Source organism: Lutjanus erythropterus, chromosome 21 (assembly GCF_056507025.1).
Source record: "Lutjanus erythropterus isolate fLutEry1 chromosome 21, fLutEry1.hap2, whole genome shotgun sequence".
In the NCBI taxonomy this organism is placed as follows: domain Eukaryota; kingdom Metazoa; phylum Chordata; class Actinopteri; order Lutjaniformes; family Lutjanidae; genus Lutjanus; species Lutjanus erythropterus.
Window position 1 is genome coordinate 13,707,737 of NC_139337.1, and position 27,095 is coordinate 13,734,831.

At 39.2% G+C, this 27,095-nt stretch overlaps 1 protein-coding gene across 1 annotated transcript; it reads right to left on the minus strand.

Annotated features, from left to right (window-relative positions):
* Positions 1-4,810: 4,810 nt before the first annotated feature.
* On the minus strand, positions 4,811-27,095 carry ankrd33ba (ankyrin repeat domain 33ba). Its single transcript, XM_084747794.1, has 6 exons — positions 26,106-27,095; positions 12,522-12,651; positions 11,994-12,134; positions 9,916-10,057; positions 7,873-8,071; positions 4,811-6,333 (listed from the first exon to the last, which is right to left on the minus strand). Exons 1-6 carry the CDS (start codon positions 26,529-26,531, stop codon positions 5,788-5,790), a joined length of 1,584 nt encoding a protein of 527 aa, XP_084603920.1. The 5' UTR covers positions 26,532-27,095; the 3' UTR covers positions 4,811-5,787.

Below are 27,095 nucleotides of genomic sequence, written 5' to 3' on the forward strand. Positions count from 1 at the left end.
TGTTGGTGCATGTAATCCATCTTTACACAAGCATCTGCAACCAGGTGTTCTGTCAGTTTATGTTAGCCCTATAAACCAGCCGGCGCTGGCTTAGTTGGTGCGAGCCTCTGTCAGCAAGCTGAAACACCCCATTAAAGGAGACACAATCTCCTTGGCTCTCCATGGTTGTATATAGTTCTCTCGGTGTGGCAGAGCTCTCATCCCCTGCCATGCCCTATTAGACTGAGAGGAGGAACAAAATGAGAGCGAGGCACTGCTGAAAATGTAGAGAAATCTCTGTCTGTATGAATTCTGCAATGAAGAAGTTAAATTGCAAGATTTATTCTCCCTCCTCATACTTCTAGGCAGATTTAAATGTATTACTAGTCTAGCTAGTCAACATTAAGTCAGTCTTTATCATATAAACTGAAAATATTAGCTCAGTTACAGCTATGACCATTCATACTAGGGAAGCTGCCGGTCATGGTACTGAAATACCTCTTAAATTTAAAGGGACAGTTCATCCAAAAATCAGTGTAAATCAGATGTTTTCAAAGTAGGAGGCAGCGCTCAAATAATGGAAGTGAAGACTGATATGTTACATATTAAAAGGAGATCACACAGAAGAGCCTAAATGTGTGGGACTTTACAACTTTTTATTTATTTGGTGTCTTACAATGTTAGCTTGGCTGAACCATTGAAAGTCTATGGGGCGGCTGTGGATGTAGAACGGGTCGCCCCCTAATTAGGAGGTTGGCAGTTTGATCCCTGTCTCCTCCGGTCAGCAATGTAGAAATGTCATTGGGGAAGATACTGAACCTCAAACTGCCACCGATGGCTGTTCCATCAGTGTATGAATGTGCTTGTGATTGTGTAAGTGAATGGGACATGTAGGTGTGAAAGCACTTTGAGTAGCTGATAGACCAGAAGAGCACTATATAAATGCAAGTCCATTCACTATCCATCAAATAACTTCATAATCTCATAGACATCCAGGAATTGAGTGAAACTCAGTGAGTAAATTATGGGGAGGCGTCATTTTCCAAGCTTGACCTGAGAGGAGGCCCACAGTCTAAGACTTTGAAAACCCCTCATCTAGATTGTTTTGGTGTGAGTTAAAGAGATATCGGCTGTGTTTTTGATGTTTTTGAGTACCTCAAGCCAAAAGAAGTCTTCTTCCACTATATTCGAGTAAAAGCACAACATATCTATGGCGATATCTCCAAATTCTTTATTTTTGGATGAACTGTCCCTTTAATGAGATTGTGCATCTATTTAAATTTACCTTGTAGATTAAAAATGGTCTATTAAGTATCAAATGATTGGCATGACGATATACTTTTTCTCACGTTTTCATCATTTGTCAGTTCTGTAGAGAGACAGTCTTGTTTAAGTTGGCAGAGCCGCTCACTGACTGACTCAGAGGTTTGTTCTGGTGCCCGGTAACAAACAAACAACTGCATTTCCACCAGCTTTGAGCAGAACTACTATGATCAAGGATGTCATCTACAGAGGATGCTGTACAATACAAAAACAACCTATAGAATATGACAAGCCCACTTTGGTTCTCAAAGAAAACCCTCCCTTTTTTTGGTTCCAGCTGAGAACCAACTTTTCCCGGTTCCAAACTGATTTTTTTTTTTGGTGAAAATGCTCAGAACAGTTGAAATTATTAGGCCAGTTCCATGATAGTGAACAGACCTACATCTGAATATATTTAGGAGGGTTATCAATAATGGCCAGCATCTAGTAACCATGTGTCAGCAGGCAAAAACAGTTTTCTGTCTGTCAGTCTGTCTCTGAAACACAAACATTTTATGCTTTCCTTCTTCACCACAGACACAGTCAAGGTTACAGTTTAAGGCACTTTACCCTCAGCACTAAGTCCTTCTCAGTTAGAGGCACTTTATTACATTAGCTCTGAGTATACACCCCCAGCTGTTGGCCATGTGGTCCTCAGGAACATTAAACTGGCCTCAGCAAGTCGAGGATGGTCATGTCCATGACATAGTCTCCTGAAAACCTTCCACCGATGCTTCAGTTTACTCAGTCAACAGGCAACAGTGGGAGGAAAAGGTATTTAGTAATGTAGATCAGGGCCTTTTTGTACGAATGTACATTGTGATAGGGCAGCAGAACAAAAATGACAAAGTTAGAATGACATTTTGGCTCCGGCTTCATCAAACTGTTTGCTTTCCCAACTTCCATTTTTTAAGAGTTTTCCAAGCATCACACCATGTCATGATTACTCCTCAAATAGTTTACTGACTGGATTTTATGTAAAACTAACCTATTTTCTGTACGTCACTGTTAAAAATACCGAAGAGAAACTATATTCAGAACTTTTTTATCAAGTTATCACAACTCCTGGGAGAAGATTTTTTTATAAGAGAGCTGCTCTCTACCAACTTTCCCTCACTTTTTTTTTATCAGCGAGGGCACTTGAGGTTCATTTTTAGTTCACACGTTATAGATAATTCTGATGCTGATTTAATTGTGAGACATTTTCATTTATTCATACTTTTCAGCATTTCAGAAGTAGAATTCATTAAGAAGGACCTACTTTATCCTTGATTGCATCACAGTATCATTTCAAAGAATGCTAAAAAAAGAAATTGAAATTATATAGCTCCCATACCCTGAGCTCTTGGATAGATTGCATTCAGTTCTTGCTAAATCGGAGCCAATATGGAGAAATGTATTGTGAATATTAACAATAATGCAATACTTACGTATTATTTAATTATAAGTCCTAATGAAATTCAGTAAAAAAAAAGTTGTCACGGGCTATCGACAATGTTATTGTTGTGATTATTCAGCAAAATATAACTCAAAATGTCTTATCTGTTATGTATCTAGTTGAGGATTACCATCATATTCATAAACATGCACCATACCACTAATACTCTGTCTAGCATACAGAAAGTGCTGTACCAAAACCAACCAGCAGAGGGCTCCAACCAAGGATTTCCCCCAAATTCACAGGTTTGACAGAAGCACTCACTGAGTGCTGGTGGACAATCAGGTCATCCTGTCTAAATCCCAGCCTTTAGCATCACAGCGTGACATAATATCTGTCATACTGTCAGTGGACAGCGCCCTGTTTATTTGGCCACATCTGAATTTCTATGAGGGATTTGGGTCGGGTTGGGGGAGGAGGAGGAGGAGGAGGAGGGCGGCGAGGGGGGGAATCGCTGACCAAGCCTGTAGGGCTTCATAATCTCAGGTTACAATCTAAGCCAACAGCTGTTTGAGCTACAACGATGACCTAAATATTATCTGATGCATTCAGGACTAATAGGTTTTGTGTCTCCCTCATAGACACAACACATGTATACAGTTCATTCCTTCAGAGTCTGAATGAGTGAACTCTGAAGAGAGGAGCAAAAACACAAACACATAATGACACAGAAAGTCATAAATGTAAGCATGTGACAACAGAACTGTACTAAAAACTAAAGTGTATTGTTTCCCACTGTTACACTTTTATTAGACTTTATTAGAATGCAAGTAGGAACTAATTACTGTAAAGGATTAAGCGTAATCATATATGATATTTGAGACACACCTTCTTTGGCTGCCTTCCTCTTTGATCAAATCACATTACCTGCCAACAGTATTATAATAATAAGTCTGTAGAGTTGCCCATAGACAAAATATTCCTCTACCGCTGTAATTTTGGCCTTTACTTGGTAGATCCAGTTCACGTATTGTTTCGTAAATGGAGGATAAATTCAACTGGAAGTAGCAGATATGTGATTTCACTTTTGTTTACAGTACATGTCTGTTTCAATGTGTCCCAAATTACCCTCTATGAAAACCTAATAAGAGTCCAACGGAGGGAAAAAATACTTTAGTTTACAGTATAAATCTATTTTAATGTATCTTTGATTACCCACTGAGAAAGAAAAAAGAGAAAGTCTAACAAAGGTCTTATGAAATGACATAAAATACAGTTTGTTACATCTTATTAGTGTACTGTAAGATAAAGTACAATCTATTACAAATGGAAATGGTCAGCAAACTTAGGATCCCTCATGACCAACTGCACGTTAGCCATTTGTTGGCCATGAGTATGCATTGCCAGCAAAAAAGCCATTTTCATATAAAACATTTCTTTATGTTAATGTTAAAAATGTTAATCCTGCAACCACTTACAGTTTGTTAAGTGCAGAGTTCAGTAAATGTGCCATTTGCTCATCTTTTGTCGTGTTCAAATGACTTCCTCTGGGCAGTATCTAAGCAGATTGCCACTCTGAAGTCAATGAAATTTATTTGAAGAAATGATTTGGTTGCGCAGTACCCTTGTAACCCCATAGCAAGTCATCACCATGTATATTAGACACACATTCTTGGATGGCACTTAAGCTGCAGTCGCCACGAGGAGTTAGGACCGTGAAATTGTGCTCTCAAAAATCCCGACAATGTTATATCACTGCTCTCCCCGTGGCTCTGTGTGTTTAAACTCACGGCTATTTTTTGCCCCATTATTTTCACTGTTCTAATGTTAAAACGGGGAGCTGACCTCTTGTTCTATAATGGCTCGGCTGTTTTTATCAGAGGTGTCCATATGTTAGGGATTATTGCTTCAATTCTACTCATACTGTCACGTTGACCGAGGCTCACCCTGCTTTCTCAAACTCACATTCATATCGAGTAATTTTTTCTGCAATTGTTACCAGATGAAACACATGCCCCCAATGCTAAGATGACTTATGAAAATCAAGAAGAAGAGCAAAAAAACTCCCATCATTTTCTCATTAACTGGCCGAGACATTTAAAAAATGTAACAGCAATAAAGGATCAATATTTAGCTCAGTCACATCCACAGTCACCGTTAGCAGAAGTGTTTATTTTGTCCAAATCGTCTGCGCCCTGTAACACCAATCTCACTCGTCTTAGAGTCTTATTCACTGCATGTTAGTTTATCACTATTATAACCAGTGTAAATGTGGTTTTGCAATGTAAACATTTAGAAAAAAAAGTTAAAATTTTTACATCACAATAGTGCTCTACACATACATCTTACTCTTAAACATTAAGACTAGAAAACAGTTGTTTATGTATCAGTATATGAAAAAGTACATACAGAATAAAAAATGTCATCAAAAAGCATTAAAGTCTCTAATATAAAATATGTATGCGAAATACATTCATGGGTTCTTCATTATAAAGCAAAACAAAAAGCATCTATTGCTGTTAAATGCCATTAGATTCTATATAAGCTTTTGTTTAGCTTTCTCAGTCAATATTACATGCCCATTAGTATCCTCCACTGAATTATTATAAAGACATTATTCCATAAAATCTTTAATAAATTGCTCCCACTTTTTAGGCAGAAAGATTAACATATTTCTCCTGTGCTTGCAATCTGAAAGAATCGGTGTTATTAAGTGTCTCCTGCTCCCAAAGCAGTGCAACACACTACAGGAACACTGCTGTGTTGAGCACCCAAAGCATATCAAAATATAGACTTGGCCATCCATCAAAAAGCAATAAATATGAAAAATAAGTTAGCTACAAACATTTTCAAGTATCAAGTATCAAATCCCCTGGGTATTTACTGTTTGACATCATAAAGGACACTGAGCGTTGTGCACTTCTGTCAAAGCTCTGGAGGCCGACCAGCATCCCCCCTTCAAAAAACTGAACAGACAAAAGCAACCTTCAGTCCTCTGTCCTCTTTTAGGAACACTGCTGGTAATTCTCACCCTGAGCACATAAGTTGTAGAAAAGCCCAACATAATGGTCTGTCCATATTTGTCTCTTTTTGGGGTACAGTACATGACATCCTCCCTGGCAGTGATATTATTTCCTTTTCCCGGCAGCGAGGTGTCTCTTGGTTATGGCCTCCAGCCTCCTCCTCTCAGCCTCCTCGGCTTTCCTCCTCTCTTCTTTTAGCTCCTTGTAACGCCACTTTGGGATCTGCAGCAGGTGCCCCCCTCCATCTTTGGCGCTGCTCTTCCTCCGGATCTTTTCTGGTGCATAAGTGGATGGGGGGGCCTTGGACACCCTCACTTTGGGGATGCTGAACCCCGGCCTGACGCTGCTCCTCCGCAGCACCATGTGCATGGGCAGCAGGCTGGTCCTCCGCAGCTCCAGGGCTTCATTATAAGTCACTATGCCCAGGCTGGAGCTCCGGTGTCGGGGCATCAGGCTCTGGGCCTGAAGGCTGGCCCGCCGATCTGCCAAGTTCTTGGCCACCAGTGTGACCCGGGAGTTCTCAAACAGTTTGAGGTGGCTGTCCACCCTGTCGGGGTTAACAGAGCGGAGCTCCTTAGCGCGCTGCTGGCGGATGATCTCAGGAACTGCATAGCGCCGTTTGCCCACATTTGGGGGGCTGTCAGGACACACCTGAAACAAAATCAAAAGTGTCTGGTTGGTATGACTACTCTGATAATATCAGAGAGTAGGCTGTGTCACAGTTCTGCAGAAGGATTGTTCGACTTCAAGATCAAAAACACATATTTTTTCTCTTTCTAACTGAAAGAAAGTAGTTCCTACCTGAAACTGCTCACAACAAGGTCTGTGGATTATCTTGAGGAACCAGGTCATGATTTTTGAAAAGGAGATTGTTTTTTTTTTATTTCATATATATTTTTTGGCCCTTTGAGCACCACAAGCTGAGTGCCATTTAGTCCTGTTATATCTACAACTGAAACCTCCCAAACTCTCTAACTCACACCAAATCTATCTAGATAGATAAATAGCACTACAGACCAGAGAGAAAATATGTATTGTTGATTTTGGGATGAACTGTCCCTTTAAGGTCATTATTTGATTTCATTTTTTGCTTTAAATGTTTTTTAAGCTCTGGCAGCTACGCCATTGTTAGATTGTCGAGTCTTGATTTGAAAAGATCAACAGATGATTGGTTTTATTCCCTGACAACTGTTGTTTACATATTCAAGTTCTTCTTCAGAAAGGGTCTATATAAAGAGTCTATATGGTATCAGGTGTGATGTAACTGCCAGTAAGCTACGCTGTGTCGTCTCTGAAGTGTTGTTTTTGTCTTTAGACATTCACCGGACACAGCAAGGTAGGTGGGGGGTGGAGAGGAAAAAAATATTGCAGGGGAAAATCAACAATTCTGCCTTCAGTTTTGATTACTGACAGTGAAAACTAATTTCAATTGATTTTTTTTTCAACTGTTATTGAAATTGTGACACCCCTAATGAGCAGTGTAATATTAATATCACTGGATTATCTATACTATGATAATAACAGAATTCTGGTTGCTTTATTAATAGCAGCTCACTCTCCCCTTTGTTTGCAGTATTGCAGTACTGGTAATCTTGCATGAACAACCTGCTTATCAGATAAGGCTGCTGTTAATTATATCCTTTAATTATGCTGAACAAATCCCTTGAAAAAGCTGTGAATTTGTTGATAATATGAATGATAAATTAACAGCAGCATTATTAACCACAATATTATCATTTGCTCATCTGCACATTGATTCGATGAAACATCAGTGACAGAACTACTTCATCGAGCTTCTTGATAAAAAAAATAACAGATGTAATTTTCACACCTATGCAAAAACAAATATGTCACATTTCAAGTCTGTGGAGGTGATTTGCACATTGTACAAGAATGTTTGGCTCCATCTGGAGATAAGAAAATAATCCCTGATATCTCCAACTATGCTGAGTATGTGCAGACACCACCAGGGATAATGCAGAGGAGAGCAACTTTATAGACTTTTAAAAAAATCCTTCCTTATCACAGGGAGTAGTCACCTGTATACTAATTACTTCACCTTATCTCAGCTTACATTTGCAAAATGCTTGAGGGAGTAAGTGAGGGACGTGCAGGTTATATGTGTTCTCGTTTAATGCTGATTGGAGTATGTGATGAAGAGTAAACATGAGCTAGAGTGTAATTACTGACTGTATGGCACGCCACAGCAATGAAAGGGCTCCTCATGGCGGTTGTAACTGTGACCATGTGGTCGATGACGCCTTCATCTTCAGGGTTGGTGACATTCGCGATGTTGAAGACTTGCCGCAAGGTGTCCGACAGGCGCTTCAGACAGCCACGGGGCTCCTGGGCTTTGGTCACCAGCGAGGCAAGCGGGGGCCACTCTAGACTGGGAGAGCACATCTGATATAAATCCACTGCACCCTGTAGGGTTTAACATCATCATCATCACGCACTGAGTCCTGGCCTCTGTCACGGCTACTTTTGTGTTTTGTTTTTGTGATACTGTACGTTCTAGTGTTAATTCTGTCAATGAAAAAGTATTTTGATGAAAACTTTGTTAATGTCCTTGGAACGAAGTCCTTGTTCATTATACCCTGACAAGTGAAGACAAGACGAAATAATTAGTATCGCAAAGTATTAATAAATCTAGCTAATTTAAAAAATGTGTGACAACACAACACAGTTTAAGGATGACCTTTGGACACTTTTCTCTCTAAAAAAAAAAGACTGAGTGTATCATTCCCAATGAGGATGGAGTGCCTCGTGGATTAAAGCCGTCCATGTCTGCCAAGGTAAATTTCAGTTAGGTAATCTGACTGATTCGATTACATGTATATATGTTAATTCCCTAAATGTAATGTCAGTTTAAAGTTAGCTCAAAGTTCTGTGTGGATTAAGTTCACTCTGCCTTGCTCCATTTAACTCCATTAAAAACGCTAAATTTGACAGAGCTGAGCTCACAGTAAATATCTTCTCTTTCTAAAAGAAAATGTACGATTTCTTACAACTCACAAACAGACACCAATCCATTCTGCAAAAATTTAAAATAATTTGGTATAAATTTTAGCCCCATGTAGCATGAATAAAGTGATTTTTCCCAGATAATGCTAGTATCCCTTAATGACACAGTTTACACATTTTTATTACTACTGATTTAATAAAACTGAATTCTACAGAGTGAAACATGATGCATTTAGCAGAAGGCCTCAGTAATATATTTTGTCAGATGCTAAACATTATCACTGTCTGTTAGCGAATAATGATGCATCAGTGATGGGTTAGGCAATCATTTCTATCTGTCTCAGCGTGGATGACTCTGCACACACTTCAAGATGTGTTTACTTCTCATTGGAAATTTTACAGCCAAGAGAAAATCAATTACTGTACAATGAAACTATATTCGGACTAAAATTAAAATTAAAACTGAGTTCCACTGACTAAATCTTAAAACTAAAACAAAAAATCCAAAATACTTGTGACTTTTTGATTTTAACTAAATATTCAACAAGCAGTTCAGGCTAAAGCTACACTAAAAATACTCTTCAAAATGAACACTGGTACGTTCTGTACTACAAATTTCTGTGCAGTTTATTCCTGCCAAGTGATCTTCTCAATCATTGGTCACTTACTCTGATCCTCCTTATATTTACAACACATTACTTTTCTTTGACCTCGCGTGGCAAGTCTAAATCCCTGTCTTAAATATCAGTTATCAATTTCAAATAGCCAGAAAAGAAAGTGCAGTGTATCTTAGCATGTTTCAGGCAAGAAGTGTCCAGAAATACTGATGAGGAGATGACTTGTACATTACTGCAAAGCCAGAATGCTGGTCAGGATTATTTGTTTTCTACAAAGCCAGCTGGCAGGGATCGACCGCGTTCATGAGACAGCTCATCAAGATGCTAAGTTGTTAAGAGTGAAGAGTTAGAGAAATGGACTCGCAAAATAACTCGGTGCCTTGAGGCAAATAGGCGCATCATAACTACACGTGTTTTTTTTTTTTTTGCAACATAAATGATGTGCAAACAAGGCAGTGCCTCTTCATGTTCTCTATGACGTTACAGTCCCCCTGAAACTAGTTCGTAATATTTTCTTTATGCATGAAAATCTGCCTGCCTTACATTAACCTCCCTTTAAAAAAAAAATAGCAATGCATCACTTTTTCAGATGTTGGTATATAAGATACTGCCCATGACAGACATACATACAGAGACACAGCGATGAGCGTACCTGTATGTATCAGAGTACTGGCGGGGGCAGGGCCTTTCCATCAGGCGCGTCATCACCCAGGCAGTTTCATAACGGCCTGTGAATAAGGCCCACTCCCTCGCAGTGAAATTGCGGCCAAAGTCTCTAGCATTCAGGGCAGCTCCTGGTGGACGCCACGAAGAAGGTTAAATATATCAATGAAAGGACACAGCAGAGACACACAAAGATGTGGGTTAAAAGATAAGGAGGTGGAGACACAAATTGCAACATGTACTCAGAAGTGAAGAGGAGAGCGAAGAAATGATGGAAGATTTAAATGTTTGTTGCTCCAAATCTCACAAGATCAGTTGACAGATGTATGTAAATGCAAATAATGCCAAAATAAACATGGTGAAAACTCATCTAAAAGGTGTCAATACCATCTTTAATTAAAGTCAAAATGAAATCTCAACAATGAAACCTGTCTTGATGATTTGGTATCAAATCTCTCCATTAGTTTTATAGTTAAAAGCTAAAAAGAGAATAACACAAACATGGATCACAGCCAAAGCTTATTCAAATTGTCCATCTGTCCACTAGTTTTCTAAAAATCTGTTCATAGTTCTCTGAGCTGCCCTGATGGCACAATAATAGCTGAATAAACAACATCTTTTATCAGTAAAATCTGTTGCCCAAAAATACAGGTAATTTGTAAAATCCAGACATATCAGCGACTCATTTCTGATAGTGAGTCATTGGTGCGTATGTACGAAATCTACTCGTCTGCTTTTTGCAAAGACTTATACATTTAGGCTGGGTTCATTTCTGATCATTTTTTTTTTTTTTTTAAGTTATTTTTTGGGGCATTTTTGCCTTTATTGACAGTGACAGCTGAAGATATGACAGGAAAGGGGGGTGAAGAGACAGGGGATGACATGCAGCAAATGAGCCTCAGGCGGGATTCGAACCAGCGGCCGCTGCAGAGGACTAACAGCCTCAATATATGGTGCGCACACCCTACCGACTGAGCTATAGGGGCGCCCTCATTTCTGATCAATTTTATAACTGATTAAATCATGGTTTAACTTCAAAGTATGTTGCAAAGTAAGAAAGTAAGAAACATCAAATTTAGCCTCTCTTTCAAACTCAGTCTAGTCGTAAGCTAAAAAAATTGCACCAAAACTTTAAACTCAAATTTAAAATGTGATCCAGTGATCCTCAGTAATCCTTCAGAGACAGTTAAAGGACAAACCCAACCCAACTAAGTTTTATGATGTGTCTCCTCTTTCTTTCACTCCAGTTGATAACTAGCAAACAATGTAATGTTTTGTTAATGAACGCAGAGCTAAAAGTTAACAGATTTCCTCTTCTTTTATCAGTCCTCTGTACTCCTCTGTAAAAATGGTCTCTAAGTGAAGACAGCATGTTTCTCACTGGAAATGATTCACTGGAACCACAACATCAACCATCAACATAGTGATAACTTCAATTCTGATAAAAAAACACTTTATATTTTCTTAAATTACTACAGAGTCAGACATTGCTCTAAACTGCAACTTGACTGGTTGGTGGAGGCATATGAGAGCTCTGCTAAATCTTAAAGTCCTCCTCCAGTCATGTTTTAAACAACATAAAATGCTCTGCAAGAAGTAATAAATAGTTTCTGAAATATATTTTTTGCAAAATAAGTCCAAATGAAATGGCTTACATATAGCTCTACACCTTGTCTTCATTTAGTATTCAAGGTTTCCTGAATATGAAAATAGTCCCCGTCCTCTCATCACATCCACATATCCAAACCCCCTACCCTACCTTTAAGTAGCTGCATCCGGCTTCTCCTGTGGTCTGGGCATCGCCGCTAATTATATGTATAACACCACCCCCTCCATAAACATGACTGGTTTCTTTCTTTTGTGATGTTATATACCCAGCAGAAATGCTCAGACGTGACATTTACTGCTTATTTTGCTCCTGATATGTCTTGTAACACATGAAAAACACCACTGGAAAGGGGTCTTTCAATCTGGATTTACTCATTTAAACCTAGTTTAGCTAAACTCTGATAAGAGTTAAATTAATCTTTTTTTGGTGTAACCCAGTCATTGTGTCATTTTCCTTACCTGCCATCATGAGCGAGCGGACACATTCCACCCGGCCCTGCATGGCGGCTTTCATCAGAGCGGTGAAGCCATGGCAGTTTCTCCTCTCAATGTCCAGCCCGGAGTAGTAGTTGAGCAGATAGTTGGTGATTGTTATGTGGCCTTGAAGAACAGAGAGACGGCCAATTACTGCAGGTCACAATACAGTCTGTAGTCATAACGTTGGCTCGGAGGAGAGCTGCTAAATGCTCATTCGCACTTGTCATATTTTGGACAGGCAAAATCTACATCCATACGGCTGGTCCTTATTCACACACTCATCACTTCTATTTCAAAAAGCTTGAGCACAGCGAGTGCAGACTAGTGTTTTTTATGCTCGTCTGTGTGCTCATCTGCGTCAGCATTAGTGCCAAACCGCCTGTGTGTGTATATTTGTATCTGTGTGTGCATGTGTTCAACAGTACTGTGAAGCAGCCTGTCAGCGTGTGTATGTAACTAAGCCAGTGTCTGATGTACTACTGTGTCCATTTGTGTGTATGTGTGTGTTACCTGCTTGAGCGGCAGTGATGAGAGCTGTGTTCCCCTCGCTGTCCTGCCAGTTGACATCCAGATACGGACACTGCGACAGCGCTATGACGACGTCCACGTAACCTTGGTAACATGCCACCAACAGCCCTATCTGAGACAAAAAGTGACAGAGGAGAGCGGAGACGGAGGAGTTAAAAGACGAGGGAAAGGGAGAGCGGCTTAAGGGTGGAATCAGCAAAAATGTTCAGGGAAAAAAAAAAAAAAACTTGCCAAAGGAGATGAAGTAAAACTGCAGTAAAGTGCTGACATGGAGGAAGTAGTATGGAGAAATATGCGATCACGGCAGTGTCAGTAGGACTCCACAAGACCAGGGGAACTTTGTGCATCTTTCAAAACTAATACCTCTGAATAAATATGACAACTGTTGTCTTTTCATTGAGAACTGAACCGCCTTGAACTCAGGCAAGACATGGAAAAATAAGCTGTCTTCCTGTCTGATGTTGTTGTGTACTTTTTTGTGTGTGTGTGTGTGTGTGTTTCTGTGTGTGTCTCTGTGTACTTTTGCCAGAACAGAAACCCTTTTGTGTGTGCGTGTGTACGTATGTGTAAATGTTAGTCTGGGAGTGTGTGAGTCCTGGAAAACTCCTGTAAAAGTTTGGTGCTTTCCGGAAGGTGCACACTTCATCAGCCAACACAAACAAGTTCACCACCAGGGAGAGAAGAGAGATGAGTGGGGGCTTCCAGTAGAGGAACACAGAGCTGTCAATTAACATATCATATACACAGTGTATTTACACAGCTATACATTTATACATGAACTATTTCTGTTGGAAAGAAACGGCTTTTACCAGATGGGTTGGAGCTACTGCGTTCAAGTGACAGAAGTAACAAATCCTCACGTTACTGCAGAGAGTCTTTTTTGGGTACTCATACTTTTATGGGTATTTTTATTTGTAATTTTACTCTTAAGTATGAATTACATATTTAATATCATTAAATTTATTAAAGTGAGCACACACTTATGAGCGTTTTAATCCTGTCAGCAGATTATTTAACGTTACATAATCAATTACTGCGTTTCAACTCCATGCAAAACGAAAACTAAATCGTACTTGTATGTCAGTGGGCTTTGCACATGCAGGTTCACAAACCTAACTTGAGAAGCCAGAGCTATCATAAAATTTGAACTTGCACCAAAGTCAACAAAACAAACAATGTGCTGTTCGTAATGATGACTTAATAGGTGTGGTGGGAAAGTTGTATGCTGAACTGGTCACTGTTGTTCCTCGTAGTCACTTCTCATGACAAATGTTTTGTCAGGCACTAACTGGTTACTTGTCCTTGCATACACAGCTGTTCTCCCTTTGGAAGAACAACTTCTGTTAATACAATCACATCCCGACTCTCCTGATAAGCACTTCAGGTCCGCCCTAACTCAACCTCCTTCGTCCCCTAACCCTATGAGACAGACTTACATTCTTGACTCATTATCAGTTCCTTTTACACTTTCTGTGTGATTGTGTACTGATCCTTTGCAAAGCTCTATTAAAACACCACAAAGACAATCTCGGTCATGGTGTCTGTTTTTATTTTCAGATTTTCCACCACATAGGCAACCACTGGCAGACCCTGCTGGGACTCTTCATTAGTGTTTTATTAAAGCCAGGTGTGCTGGAAAGGTCAGCCAGTCAGAGCTCCTCCACGTCAAAACACATGTAGACAGTGCATGCATCAGCTGCAAGACAAATATATATGTATTCTGCTACAGGTGCGTCCTGAGAGGAATCAAATGTATGTTCCAATACCCACACTACCATACTATTTACTGTAAAAGATTTAGTATGTCCCAATTACATGCAGTGGTTCAGTACAATGCAGTACGCCAAAAATACAAGGATGTCCTTCTTCATCTGGTCGCAGTTTGCAGTATGCAATTCAGCATACTTTTCTGGCTCTTCTGACAAACAATCCTTGATGGGTGTATGAACAAGAGGGTCAGAGTTCAAGGCTCCATCTTATGAAGAAGTAGGATGTCATGAAACAATGCGTACTTTGTTATGGTAGCTGCAATATGTACTAAAAGTAAAAAGAAAATGTATATGATTTGGAATGCATGTGTATCTTTGAACATTTTATTAATTCAGGTTTAATTCATACATTTTACTTTTTTTAATAGCTATTTATAATTATTAAAAATACCTGTGAAAGTTTCTTGTGAAGGTTTACTGTTTCATTTTCCTGATATAATTTTGGACAATATGACTTATTGTTAAATTATAAAATATTCTGCTAAACTGACATATCTTCGCAAAACATTTGTGTTAACTCCTTAATATCAGAATTGGCCCCAAAAGTCCAGTATCAGTTGTATTTTGTTGAGGCAGCTGCAATATGCACTAAAAGTAAAAAGAAAACGTACATGATTTGGAATGCAGGGATAGTATAGGCAGTTTAGATATTAGATTTTAGATATTTCCCAATGCACTTATACCTCTTCCTATTACTTTCATTTTCATTTAGCTAACTTTGCTAAATCAAAGGGTGATAAAAATCAGATGACTGGCACTGTACCATGTCTGGCCGTATCATCTAGTACATCACCAGAAGGTAGGCGTATGATGAAAGCAATGACTGTTTTTCTTTTGTGAAGTATGCAGGCACTGGCATGGTGGTAGCTGCTGTGAAAACTGACTTGACTGCAGCACAAATTGTTGTATAAAGACACCATCAGACTCATTTTTGTATGTTTAAGGGTACAAAATTAGCATTAGCAAGTAAATATGCACGGGGCTGGTTGATGTGCTTCACTCACCAGCCAAAAAAACAGAAAGGTACTTTGCTGAATGGATGGTTACATTTGAACATTTACTAGCCATTTGGCCAGCGGACAAAAGTTAATGTAAACATGAGAACTGTGCCATAATGAGTAAAAAAACAAGCTTTAGAGAAACCAACTGAAACTTTGCTGTAAAGTATTTAGGGTAAGTTGTTACAATTTGTTCCAAGTTTGATATTTCTTGAGTAGATCTGATTCGTGAACCTGCTGCTGTGGCATGATGTTCTCTTCATGAGAGCACTCATAAAATCTACTTGATGTTTTGCACTTCCTGGCACATCCTGGCTCTTGAGCACACTGCGTTACTCCCTGAAATTACTCTCTCAGACTCCAGTGTGGATGTAATCAAAAGTTCAGTCTCGCTGAAATGAATAAATATAATAATGATTGAAGATCGGTACAGAGAGGGCCCGGGGGTTTACAGAAAACTTTCAAAGGTTCTACCAAGTGCCAGCCTCACCCGTATCCACCCACACACACACACACACATACAAACATGATACTGACAAAATGATAGAGAGAGAATGTAGTACCAATATATCTGTCCGCGTGACATCGGCCTATCACAGCTATGTATGGGTCGGTATTGGTATCAACATATATGTTGTAGGATATGTGCCCATATGAAAACTTTTAAACAGAACATAAAAAAAATCCAGTATCAGTTGAGTGCTGGTTATATGTGCATCTCTACATACTGAATTTTAAACAGTATTGCCACTCAAGTTAAAGTCAAACATAAAACAGCTACACATAAGTATATGTGAGGTTATCATGTGCTGAAATAAATTAACAATATGTTCAATCTCCCTGCTGGTTGTTCCAATACATTCAGAATCGCTCTTCCATTAGTATAGAACAAAATTAATATCATAAATGTGTAATGCCTGGTCAAATAATGGCTATACCTGAGAAGTACTAACCGATCAGGTGACAGGTGATAACCCTTACACTAAACATGCATTTTATTCCATTTCCGTCATATTGTACCAATAATTCTCCCTAAATCTTCCACGCTGGACCTTTAAAACACTGCCTTGCAAGCACTTACAGTATACATGCAGTAGATGTTTTCCCACCTGTGAGACAAGCTGAACTTAAACTTTTGACTAAAACAAGCCAGGCTGTCAGGCAGCTGGACATGTAGTCACATTAGCCTTGTCAGCCCTGAGAGTTTCAAGGGAAAAAGGTGCAGAGAGGTCCTGTGGAGTAAATTGTGGATTGTCTGGGAGAAGTTCACTTTGGCACATCTCCAGATAGCTCTATCTGGTTAGACACACGCATGTAGAGCTTGTCTATGTCTCCCTCTTACTCTCTTTCTCTCTCTCTCTCTCACACACACACACACACACACACACACACATTCTTGGCAAGCCTCCAGCCTTGCTGTGATGTACTTTAGCAGCATGCCCTGCAGCATGTCTGGAGCAATCTCAGTCGTCTGACAATGTCCTATTTTCTCTCTGAACCTCTCTCACACACAAATACGCAAAAGCATTTAACTTCTTTTTCTTTTTTTCCTTTCTTTTTTTACCTCTTACTCCGAGGCTCTGGTTTTCCACTCAGCACATCCCTATCATACACACAAGGATATTTGCTACATCTACTGGGCTCTGATGCACTTTAACAGTGGCTGCTGGCAATGTTGTCGACTGCAGAATGTGAGAGAAGAGCACCAACACGAATGCAGAGGCAAACATGAATCGAGAAAAGGCAATCATGTGCTACACAATATTACCCCACTCAGTGACTAACTCTGAGGCTAAAGGGATAAAAATAACAACACTACGAGGTAGCTCAACAACCCTGAAACAATCAAGAGAGGTACTTCCAGGGATGGATGAGTGCGTGTGCAGTATATACAGTAAAATGCAAAGTGAGACTTCAAGCGTGACAGAAATTCAAATCCTCACCAATACTTTTTAGCAGCTTATGTATTTTGTATGTAGGCCAAATGAAGATGCAGACTACAGTACAGCTATTTTAAAGCGCTTCATTACATGATGGTGACGGACGCAGACATACGTCCTCCCCTGACGGTAATCTCCTCTGTTCCATTAGACTGGATTGCAGACGCCCTCATAAAATGTGTCTTTCACCCCTAAAGTTAATTGACACCCAAACTTCTCTTTGGTGGAAGTGCAGTTTTTCTTGACCTTTTCTTTTATAATGGTTAAAATAGTATATTCACATTTGAACCCACGCCAAAATGCCCTCTAGTGTGAAGTGGTATTGTTCTATATAGATTGGTTGATCACTTGATACTTGCAATTTCAGCGCTGAAGCATCATCTTCTTATTTATGATTACTCAAGTGTAATAAATGTTGTAGCAATTCATTTTGTATTCATATGGCCTAACATAGGTATCTAACATTGCTGTCTGTCCATTTAAAACAGTCAACATATGGGAGGATCAATCATGCTGATAAGCCAGAGATGATGTCCTCAAATGTCTGGTTTTGACCACAGCCCAAAGGTGTTCTGTTTACTGTCATGGAGGAGCAAAGAAACTAGAAAATATTCATATTTAAAAAGTGAGAATTTTGACTTTTTTTCTTAAGAAATCACTCAAACTGATTAATCGATTATCAAAGTAGTTGGCAATTAATTTAATCGTTGACAGCTAATTTTGCAGCTCTACTGTTAATCATTAATAATTAATAAGATAAAAAAATGCATGTCTTTTTCTCAGTTTAAGATTAATTTAAACCATTCCAGGAGCACAATAGTTATGTGAAACATTCATTCATTCAGCACAAACAGTATAATAAAACAATAAGGCTGCTCTTGTCTGCCTGTCTTTACCCAATGAATGGCTGAGCCAAACAAAACAATGTCAAATGGGACACAGTTACTGCCAATTCTAGTCTAATAGGGCAGGTCAGACAAAACTGTGAGAGAGAAGACATGACTTTTCATAACTTTTTGTTATTTCAAAACCTGGTTAGTGTCAAGGTCCTGCACACAACACTGGCCCTAAGCCTGTTAAAATGTACTGTATAGAGAAGTTAGTGTGTTTGTAACTACAGTATTAATATTCTCCGGTAATAAGATGGATCGCTTCCTCTGACTTTTAGGCTGTTGAAAATAACAAAAAACAAAAAATGTCTTTGTGCCAACATTGTCTGTCTGTACCACCGCTGCATAAAAACAAGTGTAATTTTATGTTAAGTGCGGACAATTTTGACCAAAAAAGTATATAAGTCATAACAACCTAATGTGATATATTGCGATTCCTGAGCAAAGATGAATTTTAGTTGAATTAAGCTCTGCATCTGCAATCAAGGTGAGTGGGTTCTGATGCACGCTGACCCGCACAAATTCTGGTCAACTTATTATTAGCCCATATAGACACACATAGCCTACACAGACACACAGACAAAGACACAAACACATATACACACAAAGTAATCTGGGGAATATCCAGAGCTAGGAATAGAAAGGCTTAGCCGTATCAGTCAGTGACACAGTGGGGGAGGGAGACAGACAGAACTGTGTATCTACAGTTAATGTAAGAATGCTGTGCTAATTGGCTCCAGCGAGGGTGACACAGTATCCAGCGTGATCCTCAAAACTTCTTATAGTTACACAATAAATACAGGTTTCCAAGACAACGCTCAACTGTTGTTAATTGCATCTTAATCAAATCACATGCAGCAGACCAAAGAACATGTCTGCAGCAGGACTGTAGCATCTTCAGATAAGCATGGGTGAACTGATTGACTTTAGCTGGTGCTGAAACGAAAGAGGATCTTGAATAATTAACTTAACTAAGGATGCTATAATTACAGTTTTTGCTTAGAACAGGTTTTAAAATTGAGGGGACTAATCAGATATCAGCTGTTTCACAGTGTCCCTATCAGTCCAGTGAAGTGCCTACTAGAGCCTGACTGACTGGGTTTTTAGACCCGATACCGATATTAGGGAGACTTATTTTTTATATATATATATCAATATATCAGCCAATATTCTTTATTTATTATATGAATAAAACACAGAATGACATATGGTCAATGAAAGTAAATTTTTACTGATAGTTTAATAATTAAAAATAGCACTAAATTTAAAAAAGTCTACCTTAAAAAAACACAACTAGGACAACTTGAATCAAGAAAAGGGATCAAATACATAACATGCTGCCAATAAGACAAAAAGAAACAAAAAAAAAACAATCTGCACTATATTCATAACATAAAAATATAAACCTATTTCTCAAAATGTGGTTAAACTTAACTTGTCTTTTTCAGCTCTTTAGTTCTATGTTTCTGCACATTGGCATTTTTCCACTTCCAGTTTTACAACATAAAAAATAAACTACAACTTTACTTTGCACCTAAGATTTATTTAAAGTTTATAAAGTTTAAAGTTTAAAGTTTAAAGTTTTTAGACAGCATTTTTCCATACTCAATGCTATTGAAGTAATTCGGTCAGTGCCACAAAAGTCTAAGTTCAGTACCCATCCCTAAGGATGACATAAAAGCTGATACCGATATATGTGTATTTATGCCCAGTGATGTTTCTCTCTCTGCTACTGATGGAGAATCTGGTAAGTTTTACCTGACAAATACTGTAGCAGCATTATCATTTGCACAAAAATGAGAATAGCATCCCAAACAAGTAGAAACCTGTTTAATCCCTTCATATTGTCTAGCATGGGCCTTCCACACCACAAGCCTGCTTCCCTTGTGGGTTCGTAAATGTGACTTCTTCAATACACCAATCTAACCTCCTTCTTGTTTCCTAAATAAGGACTTACCCACACTGTATTTTCTACTTCCAAATAAGTACTGAACGAGGGTAAATCCCACAAATCATCCAAGCAGAAGATAACCTGCATAAACCAAGTATAAAAGATTGGTTTTACATTTTACAGTAAATCTCTGCGCTCAAGAGCGTGCACACACACACACACACACAGACACACACACAGTAGACCGCCCTCAATCACATATTCCAGAAGCTCTGACATAGACGCACTGGGTTGTGTTTCTGTCAATAGCCTCCCTGTTAACCATCTCTCTCTCTCTCTGCAGCCGAGCGTTCACATGGCTGCATCAAATCAGATCTGTATGACTGTCGCTTTGATTTTTCCACTCGTCTATACTTGCTAGCAGCATCATGCTTGCTGCCATCTGCAGAGTCTCTCGCCGCCTGTGCCTCATTTAGTCTGCGTGCCTGCTGGCCTGATGGTAGATCTGCGTGTCGCTCAGCTGTACTTTCTGCCTGTCTGACAAGTTGATGTTGTCGGCTGTTGCCTGCGACGTACTGTAAATGTCCTTGTTTGTCACCTGATGTCACCCTATTTGGAAAATTTGATTGTGTTCTAGAAGAGCAGAGGGAGTGTGTGTGTAAGAGAGAGGTAACAGTCAGGCAGGGTGGCCTCATTTAAGTTGATTAGATTCTCTGTGCGTGTGTGTGCATGTGTGTGTGTGTGTGTGAGTTTTTATGTGAGTATGACAACTTATCAATTCACTGCAAGGGGAACAAACGCTGTCCTAAACAGGGTCAGAGGTGCCTGAGGACATTAATTTGATATATGACATGAACACACACACATCCATAACAGAGTATTAGGGCCTTACTGTTGAGAATAAACATGCAAAAATGAACACAGATGAAAAATAACAATAGCAGCAGCAGTGCCACAACCCTGGAAATATCAAAAGTTGAAATACCATTTGGAGAATTAAGTGGTATTTCAACTATTTCAATTATTCTTAACATTCTGACTTTCAACATCTTGACATTTCAACTTTATTGTTAACATTTCAATATTATTCTTTACATTTTGACTTTATTCTCAAAATCTTCCTCCTCTGATTTATTTTTTCCGATGCCTGCCACTGATACCGAAAGTTTGACTTCACTCTCAATATTTCAACATTATTCCTGACATTTTGACCTTATTATCAACACTTGATGTTCTTCTTGACTTTGCTACTTTATTATCAACAATTCATTGATATTCTTGACATTTCTACGTTTCCACCTAAAATAAAAAATCTTCCACCTCTCATTTTTTTTTACCCTCATGTCTGGCCATAATACTCTTTCATACACATCTCCTAACAGTAAAAATTGAGAAGGATAACTCTGATGTTTATTGACTTACATGTCTCTGTCTACCTTTAAACCACAATGCCAGTAGTTTGTTGAAATCTCATCCAACCATCAGCCATCACAGTCACAACACTGTGAATATAGCGACATTGACAGCAGATATTATTACTGTGCCATAATCATATACATACCCGTTCTTAAATATGACCTACATAATGGCTTGTCATTATGTTTCTAGCTAAATTTAGCTTTCAGGCTGTGTTTAGTTTAAACATTGATTGTCTCTCCCTGTATTCTGAGGGCACAGGGGGCGGACCCTGTCTGTTTATGTCAACACGTGTTTGTCGGCTTATTGTGTCGCGATCAAGAGTCTATTTAATCGAGTTTCAACATGAGCGCTTGACAAATTACAATTTTACTGGTTTTCAAAGGCTGGGGTAAGACAAAAAGACCAAACCATCTCATAAACCTCAGAACTTCTCGAGTTACCACGGACCATGAACTAAAAATACGCAGAGTTGCAGTGTTCAGTGTAGGTCTATAGGTTGTGTCTATGTAATTTCCTTTGCATTCCATAAGGCCCATTTTGAAACATTTGTTTTTTCCTGTTATGTCACACATGTTCATTTTTAGCAGATGTTGCTTTAAGCTATTGGACTTGTTTTTCTACCCTCTTTCCATGTTTTATCCTTATTCCATAATATTGTGTCCACAAGAGGGACTGTTGATGTGAAAACTCTTTCTGGACCGAACAAACACGCTTTAGTACAAAATGCACTCTTCCTTTTTGCCACAACACACCAAACCACACACATCTTATGTTACCCACATCAAATTGATTTTACTTTCTGTGCAGCAGAAGTAGCTAATAGTTATTGTACTAATTGGACTCCCATTAGCCACAGGGTCAGGATTAATCTACTGTGTAGCCAAAAATCCATCTTACTGAAGTATCTTTGTGCAAAACAGAATCCCAACCAGCTTCTGGGCTGCCATTCTGTAGCTGACCTTAACATCTGACTGCCCAGCTGAAGGGGACCACAGAAGCTAAAGGGAACAAATTCTTATGTTTGTGTCAAACGATTTGGCTGAACCTCTTTTCTGCTTCTCCAGAATCAATTTAGAACTCCATTATGATCTGACAAATATTAATAAAGCCTCTTCAGAGTGGCCTTGTGCATCTGTGTTAAAATTCTCACTGATTCCACCTCTTAAATCCACTTTAACTGCAAAAGGGCTATGTGTTTGAATGACTGTGTTCTGTGCAGCCAAATAATTAATACTGTATGGTGTATCAGCCTTACTATTGATATTTACAATATTTCCATATACTGTAACAATATTTTAACACAATCGCAACAGTAGTTTCTGTCTTCCAAGCTTAACAAACAATTATTTTGAAAATATCCCTATAAATAGCTGATAAGAAAAAGGGGAAATATTTTCTTTCTTTTTTTAAAGGGTCTTTTCATGTCTAGTATTTCTGTGTGGAAATTCTATTCTCCTCTCTCTTTTAAATTAAACATAAAATACTTGTGTAGCTGTCTTTAATTGTTAGGCAAATGTTAAGTGAGTTTCTTTTACAAGCCCTAAGGAGGTTTTTTCATCCCACCTGTACATTTTTATTGCTTTTGCATATTTATTCTCTGTTGTTTTATTATATGCACAAATAAAGAACCTAAAGAGCATTAACATAAATATCTAAGCCTGGTATGTAACACCCCTCTTTATAGTAAAACAGTAAGTAGAAATAGATTAACAAAGACTTTTTTTTAAAAAGTACTGCTAAGCCAAGGAGCATAAGTAGAAAATACAAAACTGATAATAAACTATAGCAAAAATATTAGGTATGTAGAATGTGTTATTGAAATTAGAGAGCTGTGCAGTTTTGTGCAGGAATGGGAGGGCTTAGTGGGTCAAAAAGTCCAGCGCCGTTTTTCATTCCCAGTCCGTTCCTGCCCCCCTTTGTCTTGCACATCACACTGTCAAGCTGTCTGCTATATGAGGATGTTGACATCTGTGTCGGGATGTTGAACACAAACGCACACATGCTAATGAGCTTAACAGATTCATAAAAGCATGTGCTACCAATGGATGGATGTCCTAACCTGTATTGTGTCTGGGTCACAGGCCGTAGCAACATACATGGCAAACACACTCACACACATCTGTGTTTCTACGCAAAGATGTAGGACATGACAGCGTCTCTCACTGCTAACACACACACTTGGACACACATGAACACACTATATGCAAGCATGTGTTTTGGGGTACTCTAACGTACATGTCATACAGAAGAAGAGAAATCTTTACATTCCAGTGATGTCATTTCTACTCTTCCTCCACATGACCTCATCAGTAATTAAGTAAGGAGGGAGAAGTGATGAGAGATATATGGAAAACTGGAAGAGTAGAAGAGACCAAAAAATGGGGGTTGTCTGAAGGTTGCACATGCAAATTTGGTCAGTAGTATTAAAAGTCAGACCAGCTGGAAAATGTTCAGTAGAAAAAAGTAAAAGAATAAAACACATTTTACCCTTCAGCAACTACAAATTAGTTGCCTGTGATCAAGACACTGACTACCCTCCAAACATCTCTACTGGGACTCTTTAGAATTTCCAGTGGTAGAAAAGTATTATATCCCATATATGAAGATATAAGACAATGCAGTGATAATGAGAATAAAGGGTTTTGTCAACTCTTTTCTGAATTAAATGGTGAAAACCTAACCCAAATACACTGATTCGCAACACTGCACGATAAAAGGTGTGTGATTCCTGTTCAGCATAGGGCCCACTGCCAACTAATTCAATTACTATTAGCAGAATGTCCAGATGAATAAAAAGTAGTCTAGTATATCCATCATTATGGATTTATCTCTTTGCTCTGGGCTGCAGTTCTTTGGCAAGAGTGAAATGATACACAAGGCGCAAAGGGATACATGCTTTGGTTGCACTGCAGACAACATTTCCAATAATCAGTAACTCTTTTGATAAATTACGTTCAGTGAAAAATATACATTTGTTTATCTAATTTAAAGTCAACAGATCCAACTACACATTACTATTGATATGAGTGCCTGATAGTGGTAAAAGTATATTACAATTAAACAAACAGACACTGCTACTTCCCTATTGTGGAATTTATGGTCTTAAAATGCATCTTGGGTCATTAGCAAGAAGGCTCTTAGACACACTAATGCCATCATCTCATTGGTACATAATGTGTTTACCCACGGCCTCCCACAGATTGAATCCAAGTCCAGACTCCAGAAATAAGAGAATGCAGTCAGATGCACACTTACATACACAAAATGTGCATGCATGACCACACACACCTCCTCATACACAGAGGAGTGTGTGTTCTGCAAACTCTGAGAGACTGGAGTGTTTTTATAGAGCCTGAGGTTGCTCGTTCGACCAAAAACTGAGTTGTGTCCATACACAGACCTGTCAGAATATACCAGTATGGTATGAAAACTGATTCAGGATAAAGGTGTGAGTGCATTACAAAAATAAACTGAAGCTATTGGAAGCTACAGGATGAGAGGTGTATAAATTACACATAAGATAAATGAAGGTGATATGAACATACATATGTCTTGTGTCATGTTAATGTATTAATGTTTTATGTTAGCTTGACACCAAAGCATGAAATTAAAGATAATTATATATAAAAAATTATATATAAAAATAAATAAATATATAAACTATGACAAGGAAATAATAAAAACATAAAGAAGATTTACAATGTAGCATTTTTAAGCTTCAACACGCACCTCCACATTGATTATCAGTCTGAATACTAATTAATTATTGCAAATAAGTTCCAGACTTATTGAGGTATGGGTGCCATAACTTAAGTTTTTGGTGAGGCAGGCCTAGAGCTGCAACAATTAATAGATTATTAATCCACTGTTAAATTGATAGAGTAATTATTTACGAAAAATGCCCAAATTCTCTGATTGTTAAATGGGAATATTTTCTGGTTTCTTTGCTCCTTTATGACATTCACTATTTTCTGACATTTTATAGACAAAACAAGTGATTGATTCATCGAGAAAATAATGCAAAAATTAATTGATAATGAAAATAATAGTTAATATTAGGCCTAATCACTTTTAATGAATCACTTTGTGTTTGTTTATTATATTCTTTATGAATAATAGTATATATAAAATGTTGCTGTGGTATAATGTATAGTGGTTTCAGATTTTTTTTTACTCCTTAATATGGGTGATCCATCAGGCCCTGTTTAAAAAGTAGCATTTTCAAGGCAACTGGCAACTTGATAAGAACTTGCTTCTTAAGGGATTGATTATCAATTTGATTATTAACTCATTATTGCAATTAAGTAACAGCCTCACTGAGATATTGGGGTCATAAGTGCAGTTTTCAGTGAGGCAGGCCAGCATGGGTCTGGAAAGTAGGCTATGGTACAGCAGCTGCTCAGGCTTCCTCATCTCAATACTTCTATCTGAGGCTTCTTCACTGAACTTGTTGCACTGAGTGTCAGGAGGGTGAAAGCTGTCTGAAGATGGTACCAACAGAAAAAACCTGCCCCTGACCGAGACCAATTAATAGTTGCCCCATTACTTGTCTATAATGAAATTAGACAAAGCCTGCCCTTATTTTGTTTGAACGGACTACTCAAAGTATTAGCTAATAGTGAGAAGTTACTCAAAGTGGTCCTGTTGAGTGCTGCATACCCTGTTGTTCCTGTCCTTCTCCTTGACCTCCTCCTCCTTCACTCCGTGCCGGATCATTATCCGGACGATAGCCGCGTTGTTGGTGCAGCACGCCTGGAAAAACGACAGCGGCTGCGGGCTCGCCGGAGACGGGGTGCGCTCCGAGTCCGCGAACACATCATCCGGCGGGTAGAAGGAGTCGTCCGACACGATGCTCCGACAGTCGTCCAAGTCCTCGAAGTTAACTTCTTCGAATTCGTCATCGTCCTCTTCCTCCCCTCCGTCGTCCTCTTCATCGTCCTCGTCGCAGGAGCCCAGGTAGTCCTCGTCGGAGTTGGACAGGGGCTCCTCAACTATGGTCGGGTGGACTTTGCGCTGCTGCTGGAGCTGTTTGACCCGGACAGACGATGCGCCTCCTCCATCCCTGTCGTCCGTAATAAGCACCATCTAACCCCCGAGCCTAGGGCACTGTCCGCGGGGTAGAGTGCAGCCTGGCGCACGGGGCACGGGCATGGGACTGGCCGTCTCTCCGGACAAGAGCGGAATCAAACTCTACCTTAAAAAAAGTCACTTACATCACCCATGGGAGCCTAAATCAAACAAACTCATTCATCTGTCCCGCGATATAAACTATCTGAGCATATTGTGCGTACAGTTACCCGTCAGTCATCTTCGGAGAGTTGACACTGTGCCAAAGTGACTAGCATTATCTGCGCCGTGATCGTCCCGCGAAGTGCGTCCTGAAAACGAAACCACGTTGTAGTCGAAGTTACCCGGCTCGAAAGCACATGAGTGGAAGTTCACGTTTAAAAGAAACGTTGGGGCGAAAGCCGAAAGTAAAACTGCATGCAAACACGACCGTCCCATGTAGGGCGGAGAGAGACAGCAGCCTGTTAACCTACAGCCGCCTAATCCGATTAGATGGGACTGGGACTTCTCCCTCCCTCTCCCTCTCCTATCTCCCTGTGTCTACTGACAGGAGATTAATTCTACTCTGCTGGTGGTGAAACA